Here is a 19,207-nt window from a genome sequence, read left to right as displayed (position 1 = left end):
CACCAGCCCTGGACTGAGGCTGGGCGAGGCACTGGCTCTGCCCGAGGCAGCCCTGGCCACCTGCAGGGCTCAGGAGGCTGGCACCACAGGTGAGCTCACCTCCTGCTGGCATCCCACTTGCTGTGGCAGCAGCTGCTGCCCATCCTTGTCAGCTGAAGTGGCTTTTCCCAGAGCTCTGTGACCTGGCACTGAACTGCCCAGCCCCTGGCTTCCAAGGAAATTGCAAGCTGAGGGCTGGAGCTGCCTATCTGCATGGCATGGCCCACCTAAGCCTGTCGAGGCCTCCTGAGACCTTTGGTTGTGAGGGTCCAGGGAAGGGCAGCATTCACCTCTTCAGGGGAGGAGGCCCTGAGCCCATTCTGCCCACTGCTATGCTCCAGAGCCTGTCCAGAGCAACAGGCTACACCATTCTGTGTGTGCACATCCATGGGAGTCTGCATGGATGCAAGAAGGGCACAGTCAGACACACGGTGGGAACTGGCTCCCACAGCCCCGCAGATCCCTCTACAGGCACCACTGTCCCCAGCCAGGCACAGGGCTGGCCCGGGCTGTTATGTCTCTGGCTAAACCAAGGCCCTGTGAGGGACAGGGATCAGGAGCAAGGGCAAGTCCAGCCCTGTGGCTTCCAGCAGCTGTCCTTGGGCAGAGTGGAACTGTGGCCAGGAGCAGCACCACTGGTGTTGGAAACTCAAAGTTAGCTGATGCTTCCCAGCCCATGAGGCTGCAGGGCTGCCTCTTCTGCCCACCCCATGGTCCTGCCCCTGCCCCCCAGGACTGTGGGCCCACCCCTTCCCATGCCAGCAGTTTGTGCCATGGATCAGGTGCCCAGGCAGGCAGCAACTTGGCTTCTAGAGCTCCAACCACTGCTGCTCCATTCAGGACAGTCAGCAGTGCACAGCTGGCACTGACAGCGCGGAGTTATTTATAGAGCAGGAATACTCTGGACTCACCCCTAAGATTCCCAGTGCAATGACAGAATTGCTGCATCAGCCTTCCCTGGCAGTGCAGAGCTTGGAGCTGAGACGTTTGCAGGGAAGAAGCATTCCCTACTCTGGGTCCCTTGGCATGTCTGATGTTATGGTCACAGCTGTCTCCAGAGAGGCATTTCAGCCTCCCCTCTGCTTTATCCTGAACACAGTTCCATAACAGACTCAGTGCTTCCCCCTGGTACCGGTTCAGGCTTGAGGAGCCTGCCCTGGAAACACACTTGCAGAACAGAAGCTCTTCAACAAAAATGAATTTATTTCTTATAGACAACTCCAGTCAGCACAGTCAGTTTTGCTTTAGCATCAACACAGCCTGGGTCAAACGGAACAACCCCCAGTGCAGTGGCTGTTAGGAAGCTGTGCCTGTTCTGCCCCTCTCACCCGGCAGCATTCCTGTCGTTGCCGTGATCACACCCCACCTTCCGCTGAGCCTTTCTCAGTCGTTTCTGCACATCATCTAATGCCAATTTATCTAATGCCATCACCCCTTCTGCATATCAGCATTCCCAGCAGCAGGAAGGACAGAGCCATGTGGGTACCAGGGTGTGCAGGCATGGTCAGCTCAGTAACTTTAACCCACTGTTAAAGTGGGTTTCCCAGGGCCACTCTGTCCCGAGCACCAGCATTGGGTGCTGGTGAATCCATCACTCCTGCTCCTAAAGACTGAGAGCTGCAAGCAAACACCAGTGCTGGGAGCTGCCCAAATGCAGAAGGGAACTAAGAAGTCTAGAAGCTGACAATCAAATTTCAAACCAAACTAGTAACTTTAAGAAAATCCAAATTTCAGAACTTGGCACGACCTTTTCTGAAGTTAAATTAAAAACAACGCTCATTATTGAAGCTCCTTCACAGCTCTGCAGGACAATCCTGTCTGCCTGTCGTAGTTTGATTATGCTTAAATACTTTACAACAGTAGTTCATTTGTTCCCAAGAGCATTCCAAATACCTGAACACATTCACTAAATTCATGGTTTCACACAGCAATTATGCTCTACTGGTAATTTAGTGGCACCTGGTGCATATTGCCTTTCCCAAACGTAGACTTTAAAATCTCAAATTCATAAATATTTGTATTTTAAATATCTAGTTTTACATGAATATTGGGTATTTCTAGCCTTTCTTCTTTCTGTTTCCAGGTTTTAGTTCAATAAGGAAACCATTTTACATCACAATCTGCTCTGACACCAACCTCACACCCCGTCACACCACAGTCTTTAAGAATCATTATTTAAAAACCTATTTCCTAAAGCAAAACTAAAAGGAGTTATGGGGAGAGTTGGACACCAGGCTTCACCCACAGGAGTTAAATAATATCTTGGCTGTTAATGAATTAGTCTGATTATTTTTTAAGTTAACATTCACCAGTTTGGCTTTACAACATTCTGACCCTGCCCATCACGTTAACAGCTTAACCTGAGAGCCCTTAAGGCAAATCTCACTTCTCATCAAGATATAGCTTTAAATATGAACTTTAGCAGTTGAAACTTTGAAGCAACTAAAAAGAACAAAAAATTACGAGGAATTCATGTCTCCCCTCTCATACACACTGCGGAGCAGGTCCGTGCACGGCCCCGGGGCTCCCTCTGCCCCCCCTTCCCTGGGCCCTCGCGGGGCCGCGGCCGCAGCCGGGGGGGTGTCGGCTCGTTTCTCTTCGGGCGCCGCCCCCTCCTGAGGAAGTCTCTCCCGAGCCCGTTTGCCAGCGGAGGGTTTGGGCAGGGTCATCTGGAAGGCGCACCACAGCACGGTGCGGACCTTGCGCGTGGCCAGGCACAGGGCTCGGAGCGCCGCGGCCAGAGCCAGCACCACTGCGGAGGGAGGAAAAGAGGGCTCCCTTTAGTCCCGGAGCACTGCTGGGATGGCCTCTCCCCACACCTCGTCTGTCCCTTTACAGGTTTATAAAAGCTGGATCGGAATTTCTCTGCCTTCACTCAGCGAGGCAGTGTGTGGTTTTTAGGTTCTGTTACAGAACCTCCCCTGCGGCAGCTGCACCCCGGGGCTGGGGGGCTCCACGTACACTAATGGCACCTGGGCCCTCCCCTTCTGGTCACAGCAGGGCGGTCACCGGTCCTGCCAAGAAATCCTTACCATGGGTGAAGGGACAGCTGGTTTGGGGCACTGGACAGAAGCACACAGCTCATGTTCTGTGAATGGGTGTTGAACCATGGAACTGTAAAGGGTGACCTGGGCTATGATCCCGTTTTTCTGTCACAGGGTGCCCAGAGCAGCTGGGGCTGCCCACCCTGGAAGTGTCCAAGGCCGCATTGGATGGGGCTTGGAGCACCCTGGGATAGTAGAAGGTGTCCCTGCCCACAGCAGAGGTGGAACTGGATGAGCTTTAAGGACCCTTCCCACCCAAGCCATCCTGTGATTCTGTAATAAATGCTAAATATTGGATCAGATGGAATAGAAAGGTGCTGTGGAAACAGGGCTGGGTAAGACCTGCTCGCAAACAAACCAGAACAGCTTCAGGCCTTCCCTCAAGGTTTTGCCTGACAGAGCAAATACAGTTACTGCATCCAATAATTTACTGTTCAAAAAAATCCTCCCCAACTGCTGCTCCAGGTTCAACACCCCAAGACAGCGATGGGAGGCAGAGGACCAAGCACCACCCCTCCAGGTAAGTAATCAGACCCCACTGTGCAGAGCCTCCTCTCCTTTCCCAGCAGCTGAACCAAGAACCTGGATCTCCAAGTATGACAACTCCTTCCCAGACTTCTCTGTTCCAAAGACAATTATTTTCATGGGCTTCAACACCCAAAAAACCCCTTCACCTTGACAAGTCCTATAATCTTCAATCAAGGCAAAGAGAAACAAGAATGATGGGGAACAGGTGAAAAGAAAGAATGCTGCAGTGTATCTTCTGAGGTAAACTTCAGCATTACAGAACTGCATGATGGGACACCCCAAAGTAAAAGAATCCCTGTAATTCAGATGTAGAAAGAACAGCAGAAAGGATCAGAAGATTCAGAAACAGCTTCTGACACAAGGTAGGAGGTCAGAGTGTTGCAGGGAGCAGGAATTACCCTGACTCCATCTCAGAGACAAGGGAACTTGCCACTCTGCCTGTGCCCTGGTGAAAGATTAGGCTGAGTATTTGGCTTATTTAGGACACCATTAAGAATGAAAACATTCTGCCCATTGTATTTTTGTGCATCCATCCAAAATATGATTTGAAATTATGCCAGTCTAAGACAGAAGATGCCTGAAGAGGAAATCCATTTGTAACCTAAGGGCATCTCGGTCATTTTGGGCAGATTCAGCATGGAGATACCAAGGAAGTTCTAGACAAAGACAGAGCTGGAGGGTTCATAGGAAGAGGAATATGAGGGACAGGGAGAAGCAAGGGGCAATAGCTTAGTAACACCTCAAATCCCTGAATTTATTATTAAAAAACCCCACTAATTTTTATTCCTTGCTAGTTTATTAATTGAATGACCACCTCCAAATTGATTTAACCTATTTATCTCTAAAACCCAGTTTTAGTGCCTCCTCAACACTCATCCAAACCTGACCCAGCCTGCCTTTGACAAAACTCTAACACTGAAAAGTCAATTTAAACTTGAATTACAAACCCCTCACTTATTTTTGCAAGATGTTCAACATCCAGCTACCTTATCAATGCACACAAGCCCAGCTATACCTCTCTCATCCTGGCACCTGGGAGGGCCGTGCCGCTGCCGGCTGGAAGCGCTGACAATTTCATCCTTCCTGCGAGCCTGCACCACGTGGATCGACTCCAGGTGCTTGTCCAAAGCAGTGGAGATGTTGGCGTGGAGCGGGGAGCTGCGCAGGCGCTCCATCTTCCCCAGTAAAGTCACAACCTGATGAACAATGCACATCTTACAGGGGTTCACGCTGTACTCATCCACACTTACAGGGAAATTAACTAACTAGGGAGAACAGATTAATGATCATCATTACTTTTTTTGAAAGCAGTTCATGAAGTTACAGCTGAAGAAGTTTTAAGTTCTTACCCAAGATTTGTTATCTCCAAACCCAAAGCTGTGATACAGCTAGGTGTGCAAAGGACAACAGCAAAGCTACAACCCCAGTAAGGACCCCCAGGTTTCTGGTTAATACCAGATCTGTACATCCCTGAACAAAACATGCATTTCCCTGAATTCAGAGCACTGAGGTCCTCCCTTCTCACAGCACTGCTGCAATTTCTGGTTGAAAACCCTTGTGCTGTGCAGGGCAGCCTGGGCCAGCAGCAGTCACAGCTGCACTGGGAAAACTGCTGTGGAACCATGTGTGGGCTGACTTTGGGATGAATACTCAACACTAAGGGAGCTGAGAACAAACATTTAGAAATAATTCAGGTTTGTTTAGTGCACTGAAAATGTGTATCTTTGTTGTCTTATCTCACACCAGTCACATCACTTGTGGGTTTCCCCATGGTGAGTGACTTCTCAGCCATGGTCACATAATGCTGAGAGCCTGGTTACTGGTCTGCACAAAAAGAGAAACTAAAAATCCCCATATTGGGATGTCCCTTGATCCATGGCAACACTTAATGCCTTACAGGAATGCATGTGACTGTCAAGAAGATTTAACTGGATGCTCCAACTATGAAGGGTTTATCCCAGATTCAGCCAACTCAGCTTCCACTCAAACCTTTGTACCAGGGTTCCTCTCTGGCCATCACCAAGATTTCTGATGTTACAGTCCAGGTTTAACAGCTCCACTCTGCTGTTGAGCATCCTTAAAAGTACCTAGCAAGGTACCTAACAAGGGTTTGAGGTGCTGTACCCTGAAGTTTGGTTCCTCAAATGGCTGGAGAGGCTTAAGCAGTGTTTTGGAGGCAGTTTTGAATTACCAGGATAAGGGCAGACAAGCGTTCTAAACATGGAAACTAATGCTGTTCTTTTGGGATTTTTAGGAGGAGTTTTAGTACCATTAGCCCATCCGTGTCTTTCAGTCCATCCCTCAGCTGGACGAGCAGCACCAGGCAGGTGCTGCAGGCAGTGAGCAGACACAGCTCCAGGGATTCTTTCTGCTGTGTGAGGCAGGCAGGACAGGCTGCTGCTCCCCCCTGCTGCCCAGTGGCTGGCCCAGCACTGCTGCTGCCTCCAAACCCAGCATTTCCCAGAACCCTTCCACCCCACAGCCCCTGGCAGGGGGGACAGCTTGGTTTCTGCTTCTCCTTGCCTGCAGCACCATGGCTCTGGTCTCTGGGCCTCAGGAGGGCCACAGCAGCCCCTCACCATTCTGATGGCACAGTTTGTGCTCCCTCCTCCCCCAGCTGTCACCTCCCCAAGGACCCTGGGGCTGTCAGCAGCACCGTGCATTGCCCACAGAGCTCAGCAGATGCCAGACTCCCTTGAGCAAACTGGTAACAGAAACTCAGGCTGAAGGTGCATCAAATAATCATTCTGCATTAAAATATACCAGACTCTCAAGCAAATATGTACGTCAGTAGCTTACAAACATGAACTAAACCTGGTTTTTCTCACAAATATCTCCTCTATCACAGTGTCTCCAAACCCACAGTGAACACTTCCCTGAGAGCTGGGCACAGGCTCCAGGACTGGATGCTGCACCACGAGGAACCACATCCTCCTGACACACGGGGATGTAACTGTGAGCCTCAGCCCCTCTGTGGTTCCCTGGAAACAGCACCCTGGAGCTGCAGAAGCTCTAACAGGGACTGCTGAAATGCTATTCCCTGCACAGCAATGAAGAACAAAGCTATTTTGGGAAAAGCTGCTCTGATCATCTTACCTATCTCACACTGTACTCTAAGTTCTGTGGGATAAGTTCAATAGATTTTTTTAGTCCTACAACTCACTCTGGCTTGTTCCCGTAGCTGATCCACAATTAAGCGATCAACCCTTGATGGATTTGATGTCAGCCTTGGAATTGGAATGTTGTTAGTACTGGAAACCTTCTTCCCTTGGAAATTCTTAGCAAGAGCTGATTCAGTCTGCAGGAAAACAAAAGAACAACTCCCTCAGAATGTACATGCAGAGTGTGCTTCATTAAAGAAACAAGAAAAAATATCAGGTTCAATTTCTTCCCATCAGGGTTTTGGAGATTTTTAAAGGAGACAATGAGGATTCAGGCATTTGGGATTTAACCCTCTGGTGAGACAATCACCTGCTTTAAGTGAACAACTGCTTTACTCAAAGCAGTTCAACTAAAGCAATCGTGCCAACACACCGTGTTCCAGCAGTGCTATGTCTGCTCACTCTGACTACAGCCTGTACTGGTTTTGCCTGGAAATAAAATGGAGGCAAGTCAGAATTACAGGGAAAAAAAATGACCAAACAGATGTGGATCTCACACATAAAATTAAAATAAAACTGTTTCAGTCAGCAATTAACCTAATTTTTGTACAGATTAAACTACAGAAAGACTTTTTCCTAAGCACCCTGGTCCAGTGGAAGGTGTTCTATGGCAGGTGGGTGGAGCTGGATGGTCTTTAAGGCCCCTTCCAAACCAAACCATTCCAGGATTCTATATTTTATTTAGCCAACAGAAAACTATTTTGAAAACTATTTGCAATATTCCAAGTTTCCATCTCTTTCATCCCATTATTATGTCACTCTAAAACACCCATAACATAGAATTAGCTAACTGATTTAAAACCAATTCTTGGATGGTTTCATAAGTGGTCCACTACCAACAAGAGCATGGAGTGCCAAGAGAAGGGGGAATGGCTTCACACAAAGAGAACAGCTTTAGACTAGATATTAGAAACAAATTGTTCCCTGTGAGGGTAGAAAGGCCCTGGCACAAGTTTTCCAGAGAAGCTGTGGCTGTCCCATCCCTGGGAGTGTCCAAGGCCAGGCTGGATGGAGTTTGGAGCAGCCTGAGACAGTGGAAGGTGTTCCTGCCCATGGCAGGGGGTGGGACTGAGGAAGCTTTAAGGTCCCTCCCAACCCAAACCATTCTGGGATTCTGTGATAAAGCTGAATTTCTCCCACCATGACTCCTGGCCGTGCACATGCCAGTTTTTTCTCTCTTGCACTTTCCATGCACCCCAGACACCACCTCCCCTCCTTAAGCTGGGCTCACTCTTCCTCTATACAAAGCCACTACTGGCTTTTGTCAGGAAACACCACCAAAAAAATCCCCACATTACATCTTCTTGGAATTGGTTTCTTTGTAGGGACTGGCACAGGAGAACTCCCCCAGGCCCCATTATTGCCAGGTGACATTTGGCCCAGCTTCCCCCACAGACAACCGCAGGTAGTGAAATCCAAACCCCATCTCAGCTGGTGAAATGAAGACAGGTTTTCCTACAGACCAAAAAATGCAACTGCTTTTAGTAGGGCTCCACACAGCACTACCTGAGCCTTTTACTGCAAGGGTTTTACTTAAATGACCCTTCCCTCAGCCACTGTTTCTGGGGAAAAAAAAAATCAAGAACCCCTTCAAATACACCTTAGGTTTAAACCTTCAGGGAAACAGGAGCTAGGAATTCAGTATAGCTTCTAAAAATGGATTTGAAAGAACTTAAGTTTAGTTTCAATTCAAAACATATTTACTGAATTTGCTTGCAAAATTCCAGAGGCACTGTGTTTATTGTATTAATAAAAAAGGTATAGCACATCTTTGTTCCTCCACTTTCCCCAGCCCTGGGACTGCAAGAACCCCTGAATTCCTGCTTTTAGTGCAATGTTCCATACAACTAGCTATGCTTCCAGCCAGGCTACAAATCTCCACACCTTTCATTTTCTGTCCTAAAACAAACTCGGAACTTTGAAGTCCCATCAAGCATTTCAACTCTAACAGCAGAACCACCCAAGATCTGTGACTGCACTGAGCAGGATGAGATCTACATCAAATCTAATTTGGTTTTCTAATTTGGTTTTCTTACCTTCTTCCTTTCTTTCTCCAAAGCTCTCCACTGCTCATAACACTCTTCCAGTCTCACATGCAGCTCGCTGGCGGGCCCACTGCGACTCTTAACTTGCTTTTGAAATCCAAATGCTGACACAAAACCAGAAAGGGCATTGTCACCATACATCTTCTCTGTGAAGCAGGGGTAGAGGCGTTTGAGATCATCCTGGGAGAACAAGGTGTGAGGCTCCACCAGAGGCACCACGGAGCGGCCCAAGAGGTGAGCAGATCTCATGGGGAAGGTGCTGGGACCCAGCTGCCGGTTCCTCCTGAAGTCACCCACCACGCAGTTGGAAATGCCTGGAGCCTGCAGGCAGCTCCCAGCACCAATGGCACTGGTGTCCCCATTCCCTGCCCCAAGATGCAGCTGCCCCTGAGACTCCAGTAACTCCTGGTACATGTCCTGAAACACCCCATCCGCCTGGTTCTGCCCTTCCAGATCACAGTGCTCGCTCTGCGGCTTCAGCTGGAAACGCTGTTTGTTCAGATTGTCAATGATCCCCAACTGCTGAGCCAAGTAACTGTCACAGAATCCATTGGGCTGCTTCAACTTCTTCTCACTGAGGTACTCGATGAGGTTCTCTTCCCCACCCCTAACCAGGGCTTCCATGCACGCAGCTGCCCGAGCTCGCTCTGCAGTGCTGTAACCAAAGTCAAGGCTGGAGAGGAATGGGTTGTCTTGACAGTACTTGTGAAGTAAATTACTATTTAAAGGCAAATTTGAAGATGGCAACTGAAACACATCATTAGAATGACGAGAGCTTTTTGGAAATGCAGGCGACTGATTATTCAGTTTCAACAAAGGACTTGGATTCTGGAAGGGGCCAGAGGCCGTGGGTTTGGTTTGGATGTTCATCCACCCTGGCCTGGCGCTAGAGCCTGCTGAGGGGACTGCTGCACTGGGCAACAGTGAGAGTGATTTATAGAATTCAGGATTCTGAAGATCGGCCTTGGAAAACTGCTGCTTTTCCACACCATTATTCCCTGGACAAGCTGCAAAAGATTTGAGTCCATATTCAAATTTTTGCCCAAAATCAGTGCCGAAGGAAGATTCGCTTGCAAACTGTTTTTCTGATAGAAGTCCAACAGACTTGGGAAATGTAAAGTCATGCTGATCTGAAATCGTATCTTCAAATTTTTTCTGAGTTCCTGATTTAACTTGAAATAATTTAGCGTAGGGCTCTGCATCCAGAGATGGTGCCTCAGGAGTTCCATTTACCAGCTTTCTATTTTCTTGGAGGCTACAACTGGTGCCCTTGTTGGGCTTTGCTTTACCAGCATGAGAATATTCAGTGTATCTGGTAAAATCTGTGTTCTCACTGTATCTGTGACACTGTGGAAGGAATGTTTCTGCCCGCTTTGGGTGCACCTGTGCATCTGCTCCTTTGGGACACACCTTCTCCCTCCCATAAGAATAAGCATCGGCTCCTGAGTCTTTGATTGCTTCTGAGTACCCAGCCTGGGCTGCAAAGGTGTTTTTCAGGTAGGGGTAGTTCTGATAGACAGGTGCTGTCTTCACACTCTCATTAGCCTGCAAGTTGCAGCCATTGGCACGATCACTCCTGGCAGAGTACAAGCTCTGCTCTTCCAGGTCCATGCCGGCAAAGCCGCGGTAACAATCGTCTGCTTTCTGCTGTGCCACCAGGGTGGGACTCTGCAGGAACTGCTTGTCAGCAGCAGGGAGGGACTCACTGCCATAGAAACCCTGCTGGGGCACTGCTCCAACAACTGCCCTCCTGGCTTCTGGCAACAGGTCATGGTGCTCCATTCTGCTCGTGTTCACTGGCCACACTGACTTCAGGGTGGGAGGGCAACTCCTTGAAATACAAGAAACACGTGGTTAGACACTGATCCGTGCTGCTGCTCTTTGCTCCCAAACACAAAACAAGGTTTAAGAAACTAATTATTCCCAAATCATTTCTCTCAAATGATTCCAAGATGTCTGACTTCAACTTCTACCCAGTCCTGTTGTCCTCAGTGTCCTATATCTAGCTGAGAAAACTGATTCTGCCTTGTCTAAACACACCACCACAGCTCAGGAGCTGTAGACAGGCCTTCAAGCTGCAAGGGATCTGCACACATCAAACCCTGGTCCGTCAGTCCTGTCCATCATCACCAAAATACTCCTGGTTCAGCTTCTGGCACCCAGACTGTCCTCAGTCTTCCAAAGCCATGTCCCAGCACTCCAGAGAAAATGCTTCTCTCTCACCTCACTTGTGCACTGCTTCCTGCAGGTAAAGTCTGCAGCACCCCAGTAGCATCCCAGCACACCTCATTTCTTTCCACTAACCAGCATGAATGAACACAGGACCATCAATCCCTGACTGCCAAGGCAAACTGTAAACAGACTAAGTAAAGGGGAAATGTTCCTGGAAGCCATTGCAGGCCAGACCTGGGAGTACTGAACCAGCCCTGACTGTCCATAGCAAAAGAATTAATGAGTTGTCTCATGATATCAAGACTGACTCTGAAGTTTTCCCTCATTTCAGCCACATAACCCAGCACACATAGAGAAATCACTGGAATTGTTTGGGCAGACAGAAAGGAAAAGCAGTGCCTGGCTTAGGAACCTGAGAACTGGGCTCCCTGTCTTGTCTCTTAGACCTGGAAAAGACAGAGAGCTCTGTAGTATCACGAGGATACTGGACCTGCCCCCTTCAGTTCATGTTGTTATGACTATGGATTTGTCTTTTCTGGTGCAGGAATGGAGGCAAAATAAACCTGACATTTAGAAACACAAATATTGCTTAGGTAGCACTAACAGGAAGAAGCATTAATTGTGCATGGAATTTTCTCATGCGAGTTCAGACAAACGTGTAAGTGCTTTGTGTATTTTTTCTATGAATTGAGACTAATTAAGAAAGAAACCTAAAGCCTGAATTCAGTCTTGATTAAAATAAAAAAACAGACCAAGGCATACATCCAGGGGATTAATCTGAATACAGCATGTCCACAACACTTGTTAAGATCTTATTAAAAAAGTGCCAATTAACAAGTTCTGTAAATATCAGAGAGCCAGAAGCTGCCATGCAATCTAAGAGCCTTGAGAAAAGCTTCCAAGTATCCCAAGTGAAATGCTGGAAGATGAGGGGAAGGGAGAGAAAGCTCACAGAGCAGGGGGCCTGGCCAGCAGCAGATGGAGCTGACTCAGGAGCACAGTGAGATCAGAGAGGGGAGTTTCTGTCACCTGCACCTCACTCACCCCTCAGCAAAGCACGGCTGTGGTTTGTCTTGTTCTTCCAAGATGTTTGACACGAGTCCGTACAAATCAGTTTCACTGCCATAATCATTCCTTTCGGGCTGAATCCTGAAAACCAACTGTGTATTAATAAAAATATTTCCTTCATTCAAAGTACTTCCTACAGTAAATTAAACAGAAAAATATAATCCATCTACTCCAACACACCCAGACTCACTCCCTGTCAAGGATGACTACCTGGACTTCAGGTTAATCTGAGGAGCAGCAGGCTGCTTGGTGTCATCGGTACACGTAGACCAAGGGGGGTACAAAAGGGAAGGGTCCATGGGTGCAGAGTACTCTGATGTTGAAAGGGAAGAACTGTAGGCCTGAGGTAACTCCACATTTTCTTCATTCTGCATTTAATGTACAATAAAAGCATTTATTTAACATGAAACATGTCAAACTGTCATTTTGTCATTGTACATGGTTGTAACTAAGTTAACTCTGGGAGAAACCAGTACACAAGAAGTAAGCAAGCCACACACTTGGAATACAACTTTCTTCAGGTCATGTTAATGTCTTTAAGCAGAATTCTCAGGATTCTTAAGCAGAACTCTCTGTCCCTTCCCTTGCCCTCTACTGCAGATAGAAGCTGATGGTATCATTCTCACCTTTCACCCCTCTTCTGAGCATAAACAGATGCTCTCAGGTGTGCTAACCTAGTGTTGCTTAAGGCTTATGGAAAGCTTTTGTATTTTACATCCTGCCTGGCAATTGTTTAAGAAGAAAGTGCTGGAGCTGCACATCACAACTTCTTTGTCACTCAGCCTTGTGTTCTGCGTGTCCTGAGCTGATCTTTGCTGGAAACTGAGTAGGGGACACCTCCCCAACCACCCAGAGACCCCCCCAAAAGGCCCAGGCAGGCATAGTAATAAGTATTGGTACTGGACTTGTAAGATGCTTTCTTCTATCCCACCAGACACCAGGAGCTGTTTGCAATTGAATGGGAGAATCCACAAATGGGGCCAAAGCCTCAATTGTGCTTGACCTTACCACAGGGATTTAAGACCAGCCCAAAGTTTTTGGAAAACAATGTAAAACTGTGTACCCTTGGGACTGGAATGGGAGGCATCACAAAAAGTATAGTGAAGAAATATGAACCACAGTGTACATCCACAGATCCAGCATCAGCCTCCCCCAGGACAAGCCAAAAAAGGAACACACCAGGAAATTATTGGCAAATAGGCTTCTCTCACTGCCATGGCAGAATGGGTATCAATACTTATTGGTAATAGTTGATACATTTCCTTGGGGCCTGAAGCTTTTCTCTGCCAGGCCAACCAGGCTGAGGAGTTAGGTGAGCTACTACTGAAAGAGATCATTCCTAGGCACACAATACCTACAGGTGTGCCAGCTAAGAGTCCTGGTTCTGGCCAGGACAGGGTTAATTTTTGCAGTAGCTGGGAAGGGGACCCAGAAGTTATTCTGTACCACCTGACCTTATTGCCTGGGGTGGGGGAAAGGGGCTCTTTCCCAGGGAGAAGGGGATCCTTCCAGTCAACAAAACGTGCTGGAGGGAGCCATCCAGAATAACTGGAAACTTTTCCATGTGAATCCCTCCCTGTACCCTCTCCACGAGTGCTGTTGCTGTTACCTTCCCTTTTCCTCTCTCAGCGCTGCTCCCAGTAAATTGTTCTTAGCTCAGCCTGTGATCTTTGCCTTTTTGCCTCCAATTCTCCTCTCCACAGTGCCACAGCAGGGAGAGGAAGGGGAGAGCAGGGGAGTGAGAGATCAGTGTGTGGTTTGTAGAGTCTCAGTGGGAGAGCTGAACTGGGAGGTGCCATTCCCAAACCAGGACAGCCTTAACTGGCACCCAACAAACGTGAGACATGAAGGGTTGGGTTAAACAACAGATCTGCCCAGAGCAGGCTGGAAACCAATCTGATCCAAGCATTTGTGGCAGTGGGTATGGAGCACCAGGCTCTGGGGAAGTTGAAGAGTACAGTGGACTGTTAAAAACCACACTGGAAACAGTGGGTGGTGGGACCTTCAAACACTGGGATCTACATTTAGTGAAGGCCACCTGGTCAGTGAACACCTGAGGCTACACCAATCCAGCTGGGCTTGCCATCAAAACCTCCATGTATCACAGAATGAATAAAGGACAAAACAAAGAGGCCTGAGATGCTGCCACCAGCACTATTGAGGGTCAGAATAACACCTAGATCCAGAGATAAACTCAGTCCTTTTGAAATCTGTACAGGAGACCTTATCAGGTAGTCTCTTACAAACCACATTCTGTGAATATCTGGGTCAAGAACACTTGTGTAATTATGTTATCTCCCCAAGGAGAGTTTTGTCCTCTATCAACAAGTACTTTCACTGCAGAAATCTAATTGATCTGGACCTTCGTGTTCATGACATCCGGGGGGAGACTGGGTCTAAGACCATGGAACAATGAGGCACCACAGGAACATGGGAAAGGACCACACCAGATTAATTTCACAACACACACAGCTGTGAAACTTCAAGAACTGGAGCTGTGGAAGCACCATTCAGGACTGAATAAAACTACAGGACGAGGTAAGTGAGAAACCACCTCCTCTGGACCTTTGGGACTAAAAAGTTAAAAAGTAACTTCATGGACTGTGCCTGGGAAGAAGGCCTGTCTTACACAGAGCTTGAATGCCCTCAAGGGGTAGTAGCAATTCCAACTGCAGTAATTATTTTAGACAAACACAATTGCACAGACCAGGATTGCAAAGACAGTGCCAGATGTCAAACTTGCTAATGTTGGTATAATTTTACACTGGTTAGGATTCTTACTGTGACATGTTTCCCTGAATTGCCTTAACCTTTCTGAATATTAAACTTACACATGTAATCCTTTTGTTCTTTCTTGTCCAATCAAAGACAGTAACAGGAAACCAATTGTACAATGGTTTAAGGAGGATGGAAGAGAATTTAAGTTATTAATTAATTTTACAACTAGATGGGAATCTGACAACACACTCTAAAATTTCCTTTGATGCACAAGGAGGATGAAGGTAAATATCATTGCTGAGGTATAGGAGATAAAGTAGCAGCAGAAGGCCATAGGATACAAATAAAGGTAAAAGGAAACCCCTGACCATAAACACCTCCCAAAGCACCTCAAATCTGGGAAATCAGCCTGCATGTAACTAAGGAAGCAGGGAAACAACATTGACTCTTTTAACATTGACCGTACTTAAAACTATAGTATATAATATTCATGCTATTATTGCTCTAGACCTGCTCAATAATGGAACCACAAGGCATCCAACAGGACACAGAGCTTGGACCCATTAAGGAAGAAACCACAGGTGTCAGCACTGTACAGCACATAGACAACAGCTGAAGGAAATACAATTGAAATTCAAGATTTCTGCCCAGATGTGCAACAGAACATCTGTAATTTTGAAATTCCATCAGTGATTAATAAAAAAATGATACTCAGATAGATGAGTAAAAGGTGGGTATGTTTTAGTACTTGTTGTGAAGATATAGAAATAGATAATTAATAAATCACATTCTAATTTTTGTGTTTGTAAATTTACCCAGCTCAGAGATTCTAACTATTCAAATCTCAGTAGCTTCCTTTCAACTACTAAGAAAACCCCTATATCTTAATTTCAACTATACAACCTAGCTCTATGGGTACGAACCTTATGCTAGTATAGAAATTGCTACAATGTAAAAATTTGCAAAGGCAGTTAAAAGCAGCTAAAAACAATAGTAGAAACTCTTTCTTACTATCCTCATGACACTAAAGAAATCCACCAGGTAATGGAATGAGCAAAGAAAGATGGAGATCACCACAGGTGGAAATTTTATTTAAGTCTGCACAAGCTCAGTGACTGCATTAGGCAGGCAGGAACTGTGGATTAGACAGCAGGTCTATGCAAACTTTAGTGTCTAAATTCTCTTGCTTTTCACTCCTTGGTGTGCTTGGTTTGTGGGAAACTTCCCCTGGCACCATGCACAGAATAAACATCATCTCCTTTTTCAACCTGACCCTTCCTCTACGCTTACAGAGTTCTTGAAACCAGCAACAACGTTAGCCTAAAACATCTGCTCCAGTTTCTACTGGTTGATCCCTGTCATGAGTTAGGAACTGGACCCACTTTCTCCCCATCATTACACAGCATTAAGGTACTGAAAAAAACTTACAGCCAATTGATTTCTTGAGGAAAGGCATTGTATCCTGATTAAGTGAAAAGGAACATCTTTACCTTTATCATATCTGTTTGGTTTAGACACTCAGTAAGTGAAACAATAAATGGTGTTTTTGCAGGGTTAAATGTAAAAGACTCACAACACACTCCTTTGTGGAGCAGAGCAGTCTGACAAAATAACAAGTCCTGGATGGAAGAAGTAGCAAGTCTGGTCTTGAAGGCACTGGGAATTAATTTTCATTTGAGTCTTTTACCTCAGTGAAAGTTTATGGCTATGAAAGGCAAAAATTCCAAGAGAGAACTGACATATTTAGCTCCTGTCCTGGCACTTTGTGCTGATCAGACTACGAACTGGTTCATACGAACTCTTGGACTACGGGAATATCTGAGGCAATAGCTAAGTTCTCCTTCTTACCCACTTTCCAGTTTTCCTAAGAGTTGTTTGCTCCTCACTCTGCCTACAACAATTACCATGAAAATTTCACCAGAGCAATGGTGAAATACCATTCTAACAAACATCCCCTACAGCTTCATCGGTGGCTGCATTAGAAAAGCCATTGCCCCCTCTGATGAAAGTTACAAGGATGATTTACTACAGTTACATCAAACACTGTGCTTTATGTTCACCAGCGTAAGCAACTACTTTAGAAACATCTTCTGACCATTTTGTTCCCAAGCAACCCAAACTCTTACAGAGCTATAAAAATAATCAATAACCAACTGAACCTGTGATTTGTAGCAGCCATAGAGCGAGGCAGAGCCCGGCAGGGCGGTGCTGAACACGTCTGTGGGCCGCCCGCCCGCTTCCGCACTGCCCCAGCAGCGGCCGCCGCCTCGGAACGCCACGTTGGGCTGCGGGGACAGAGAGAGGACAGGGACATCAGAACACAGAATGGCATGAGGGGCTATGGAGACAAGGAAAGGACAGGGACATCAGAACACACAGAATGGCATGAGGGGCTGCGGGGACAGAGAGAGGACAGGGACATCAGAACACAGAATGGCATGAGGGGCTATGGGGACACAGAGAGGACAGGGACATCAGAACACACAGAATGGCATGAGGGGCTGCGGGGACAGAGACATCAGAATACACAGAATGGCATGAGGGGCTGTGGAGACAAGGAAAGGACAGGGACATCAGAACACACAGAACACCATGAGGGGCTGCAGGGACATCAGAACACACAGTCATAATTACATACAGACACACAATTATAAACACAGCTGACAGTTATGGATTTTATACCAATGTTAAGTTCTTTAACACTTCTAATTTACTGCTGGCTTCTGTCCCATCTGAGTTTTCAAGGATGTGGCTCTATGGATGTAAAACACTTTGCTATTTACCCTGAAGGAGAAGCTGAACCTGCCAAAGCCAACAAACTCCAAAGGTGTTTAGAGACAGAGGAGGTGCAGATCAAGAGGAAATCTGCACTCTCCCTGTTTGCACTAGCTGAGCTTCCCAGCATCAGAGCCACCACAGGGGAACATCAAACACAGAAGAATGCTCACAGAATCATGGCGTGGCTTGGAAGAGACCTTAAAGCTCATCCAGTTCCAATCCCTGTCATGGGCAGGGAGCCCTTCCTCCCACAGCAGCAGAGGAGTTATTCAGCCTTCACACATTCCTGGACACCTGTGGCCCTTCCATCACTGCTCCCAAACACTGTTTAAGTTACATGATGGCATGGATGTGCATTTCCAGTTGTCAGGAGCCGGAAATTTCCTACAATACACACTCTGAGAGCTGTGGTGGAAATCTGCTCTGTCCTGTAACTGTGGGAGAAACAACTCCAACTAGAGGGACACCCCTGCAAGTGCCGGAAACCACGGGCCAGCAGGAGCAAGGAATGAGAACAAACAGCTGTGAACTCTTCTCCTCTTCTCCCAGGGGTGAGGCACACAAGGAAAAGCTAAACTGGCTACCTAAAACCCCCTTTTAGCCAACAAATAAAAAAGTGAAGTTATTGGCTTTTACCATAGCAGCTCATTTGGGACGATGAATAAATTCAGAAAAGCCAAAGTTTCCCAGGATCAGGGATTAGAATAAGCTCTGCCCTCTAGAAACCATAATTCTGCAGCTCCCAAGTGATCTTCATTGTAACTCACACCACTTTTATATCCTGGTATTATTCGGTGTTCTTCTGGCACATTTTCCAAATAAGTGAACACACGGAGTTATTGTAGAGCTCGGCTCTATATCCTGAGCTTACTGTGCCATGTTTTCCCCTCAGAGACTGCCATTCACGGGGACACCTGACACTGCGATCCCACAGAACAAGGGCAAACTTGTGCCAGAGACAGCCCTAAGACACCCCCAAACCCTCACTTTCTTCCTTTTCCTGCAAACAGGTGGTTTTCAGGATGCTGAGGGGTATTTTCCCCACAGGGCCTGAGCTCCGTGTGTCACACCTGCTCCCACACGGGAGGGCGCCGGATCCCGGAGGGGGCAGCGGGGCTCAGACACCCACCGGGGTCGGGCCTCGGTGCCTCCTCAGCGCCCAGAGGGTCAAACCCAAGAGAGCCGCGGCGGCCCGCCGGGTGTGTGACGGGTGAAGGCGAACAGCGAACCCCGCTCCCCATGTCGGTCCCTGTCCCGCTCCCATCCCTCACCTCCATGGCTCCGGGCCGGTCTCGGCGCGGGCCCGCGCGGGGCGGCCTGAGGCGAGTTCCGGCCGTTGTCCTCGCGCCGGCCCAACGGCCGCCCCACCCCGCGCGCCCCCGCCCATTGGCCAGCGCCCGAGGCGCTCGGCCAATCAGCGCCCGCGCGGCCGCCTCGCACCTCCCCGCGCAACGTGAGCGGCTCTGTTGGCCATGCGGTGACAGCCGCCCGGCGAGTAAAGCGCTGCGCCGCGATTGGCCCCGCCCGCCTGCGCGCAGCCAATGGGAAAACAGCTCGCTCGTGCCTCCCGCCAATGAGCGGCCGCGGAGGCGCCGCTCGCCTGGAGACAGCGCCCCGAGCGCCCCCAGGGACCCTGTCACCTCCGGGCCCTGTC

General features: G+C 47.8%; 1 protein-coding gene across 1 annotated transcript; it reads right to left on the bottom strand.

Moving 5' to 3' along the window:
* Positions 1 to 2,498: 2,498 nt before the first annotated feature.
* On the bottom strand, positions 2,499 to 18,794 carry MEIOC (meiosis specific with coiled-coil domain). The gene is made up of 8 exons (XM_050985531.1): positions 18,624 to 18,794; positions 16,935 to 17,060; positions 12,268 to 12,425; positions 12,034 to 12,138; positions 8,809 to 10,648; positions 6,775 to 6,909; positions 4,627 to 4,807; positions 2,499 to 2,791 (listed from the first exon to the last, which is right to left on the bottom strand). The coding sequence occupies exons 1-8, from the start codon at positions 18,792 to 18,794 to the stop codon at positions 2,499 to 2,501; spliced, it is 3,009 nt and encodes a 1,002-aa protein (XP_050841488.1).
* Between the last annotated feature and the right edge of the window lie 413 nt (positions 18,795 to 19,207).

This window comes from Serinus canaria, chromosome 27 (genome assembly GCF_022539315.1).
Source record: "Serinus canaria isolate serCan28SL12 chromosome 27, serCan2020, whole genome shotgun sequence".
Classification (NCBI taxonomy): Eukaryota; Metazoa; Chordata; class Aves; order Passeriformes; family Fringillidae; genus Serinus; species Serinus canaria.
The sequence above is the reverse complement of the archived record's forward strand: the minus strand, read 5'-3'. Positions and strand labels throughout refer to the sequence as shown.

Bases quoted from the DNA above. Each gene is read 5' to 3' on its own strand.
- MEIOC (XM_050985531.1), bottom strand. From the start codon at position 18,794: ATGGGGAGCGGGGTTCGCTGTTCGCCTTCACCCGTCACACACCCGGCG. The intron at 17,061-18,623 runs GTGTGACACACG...CTGTCCCCGCAG, and splicing joins GCCCTCCCGTGTGGGAGCAG to CCCAACGTGGCGTTCCGAGG. The intron at 12,139-12,267 runs GTAGTCATCCTT...GTTGGTTTTCAG, and splicing joins CAGATTAACCTGAAGTCCAG to GATTCAGCCCGAAAGGAATG.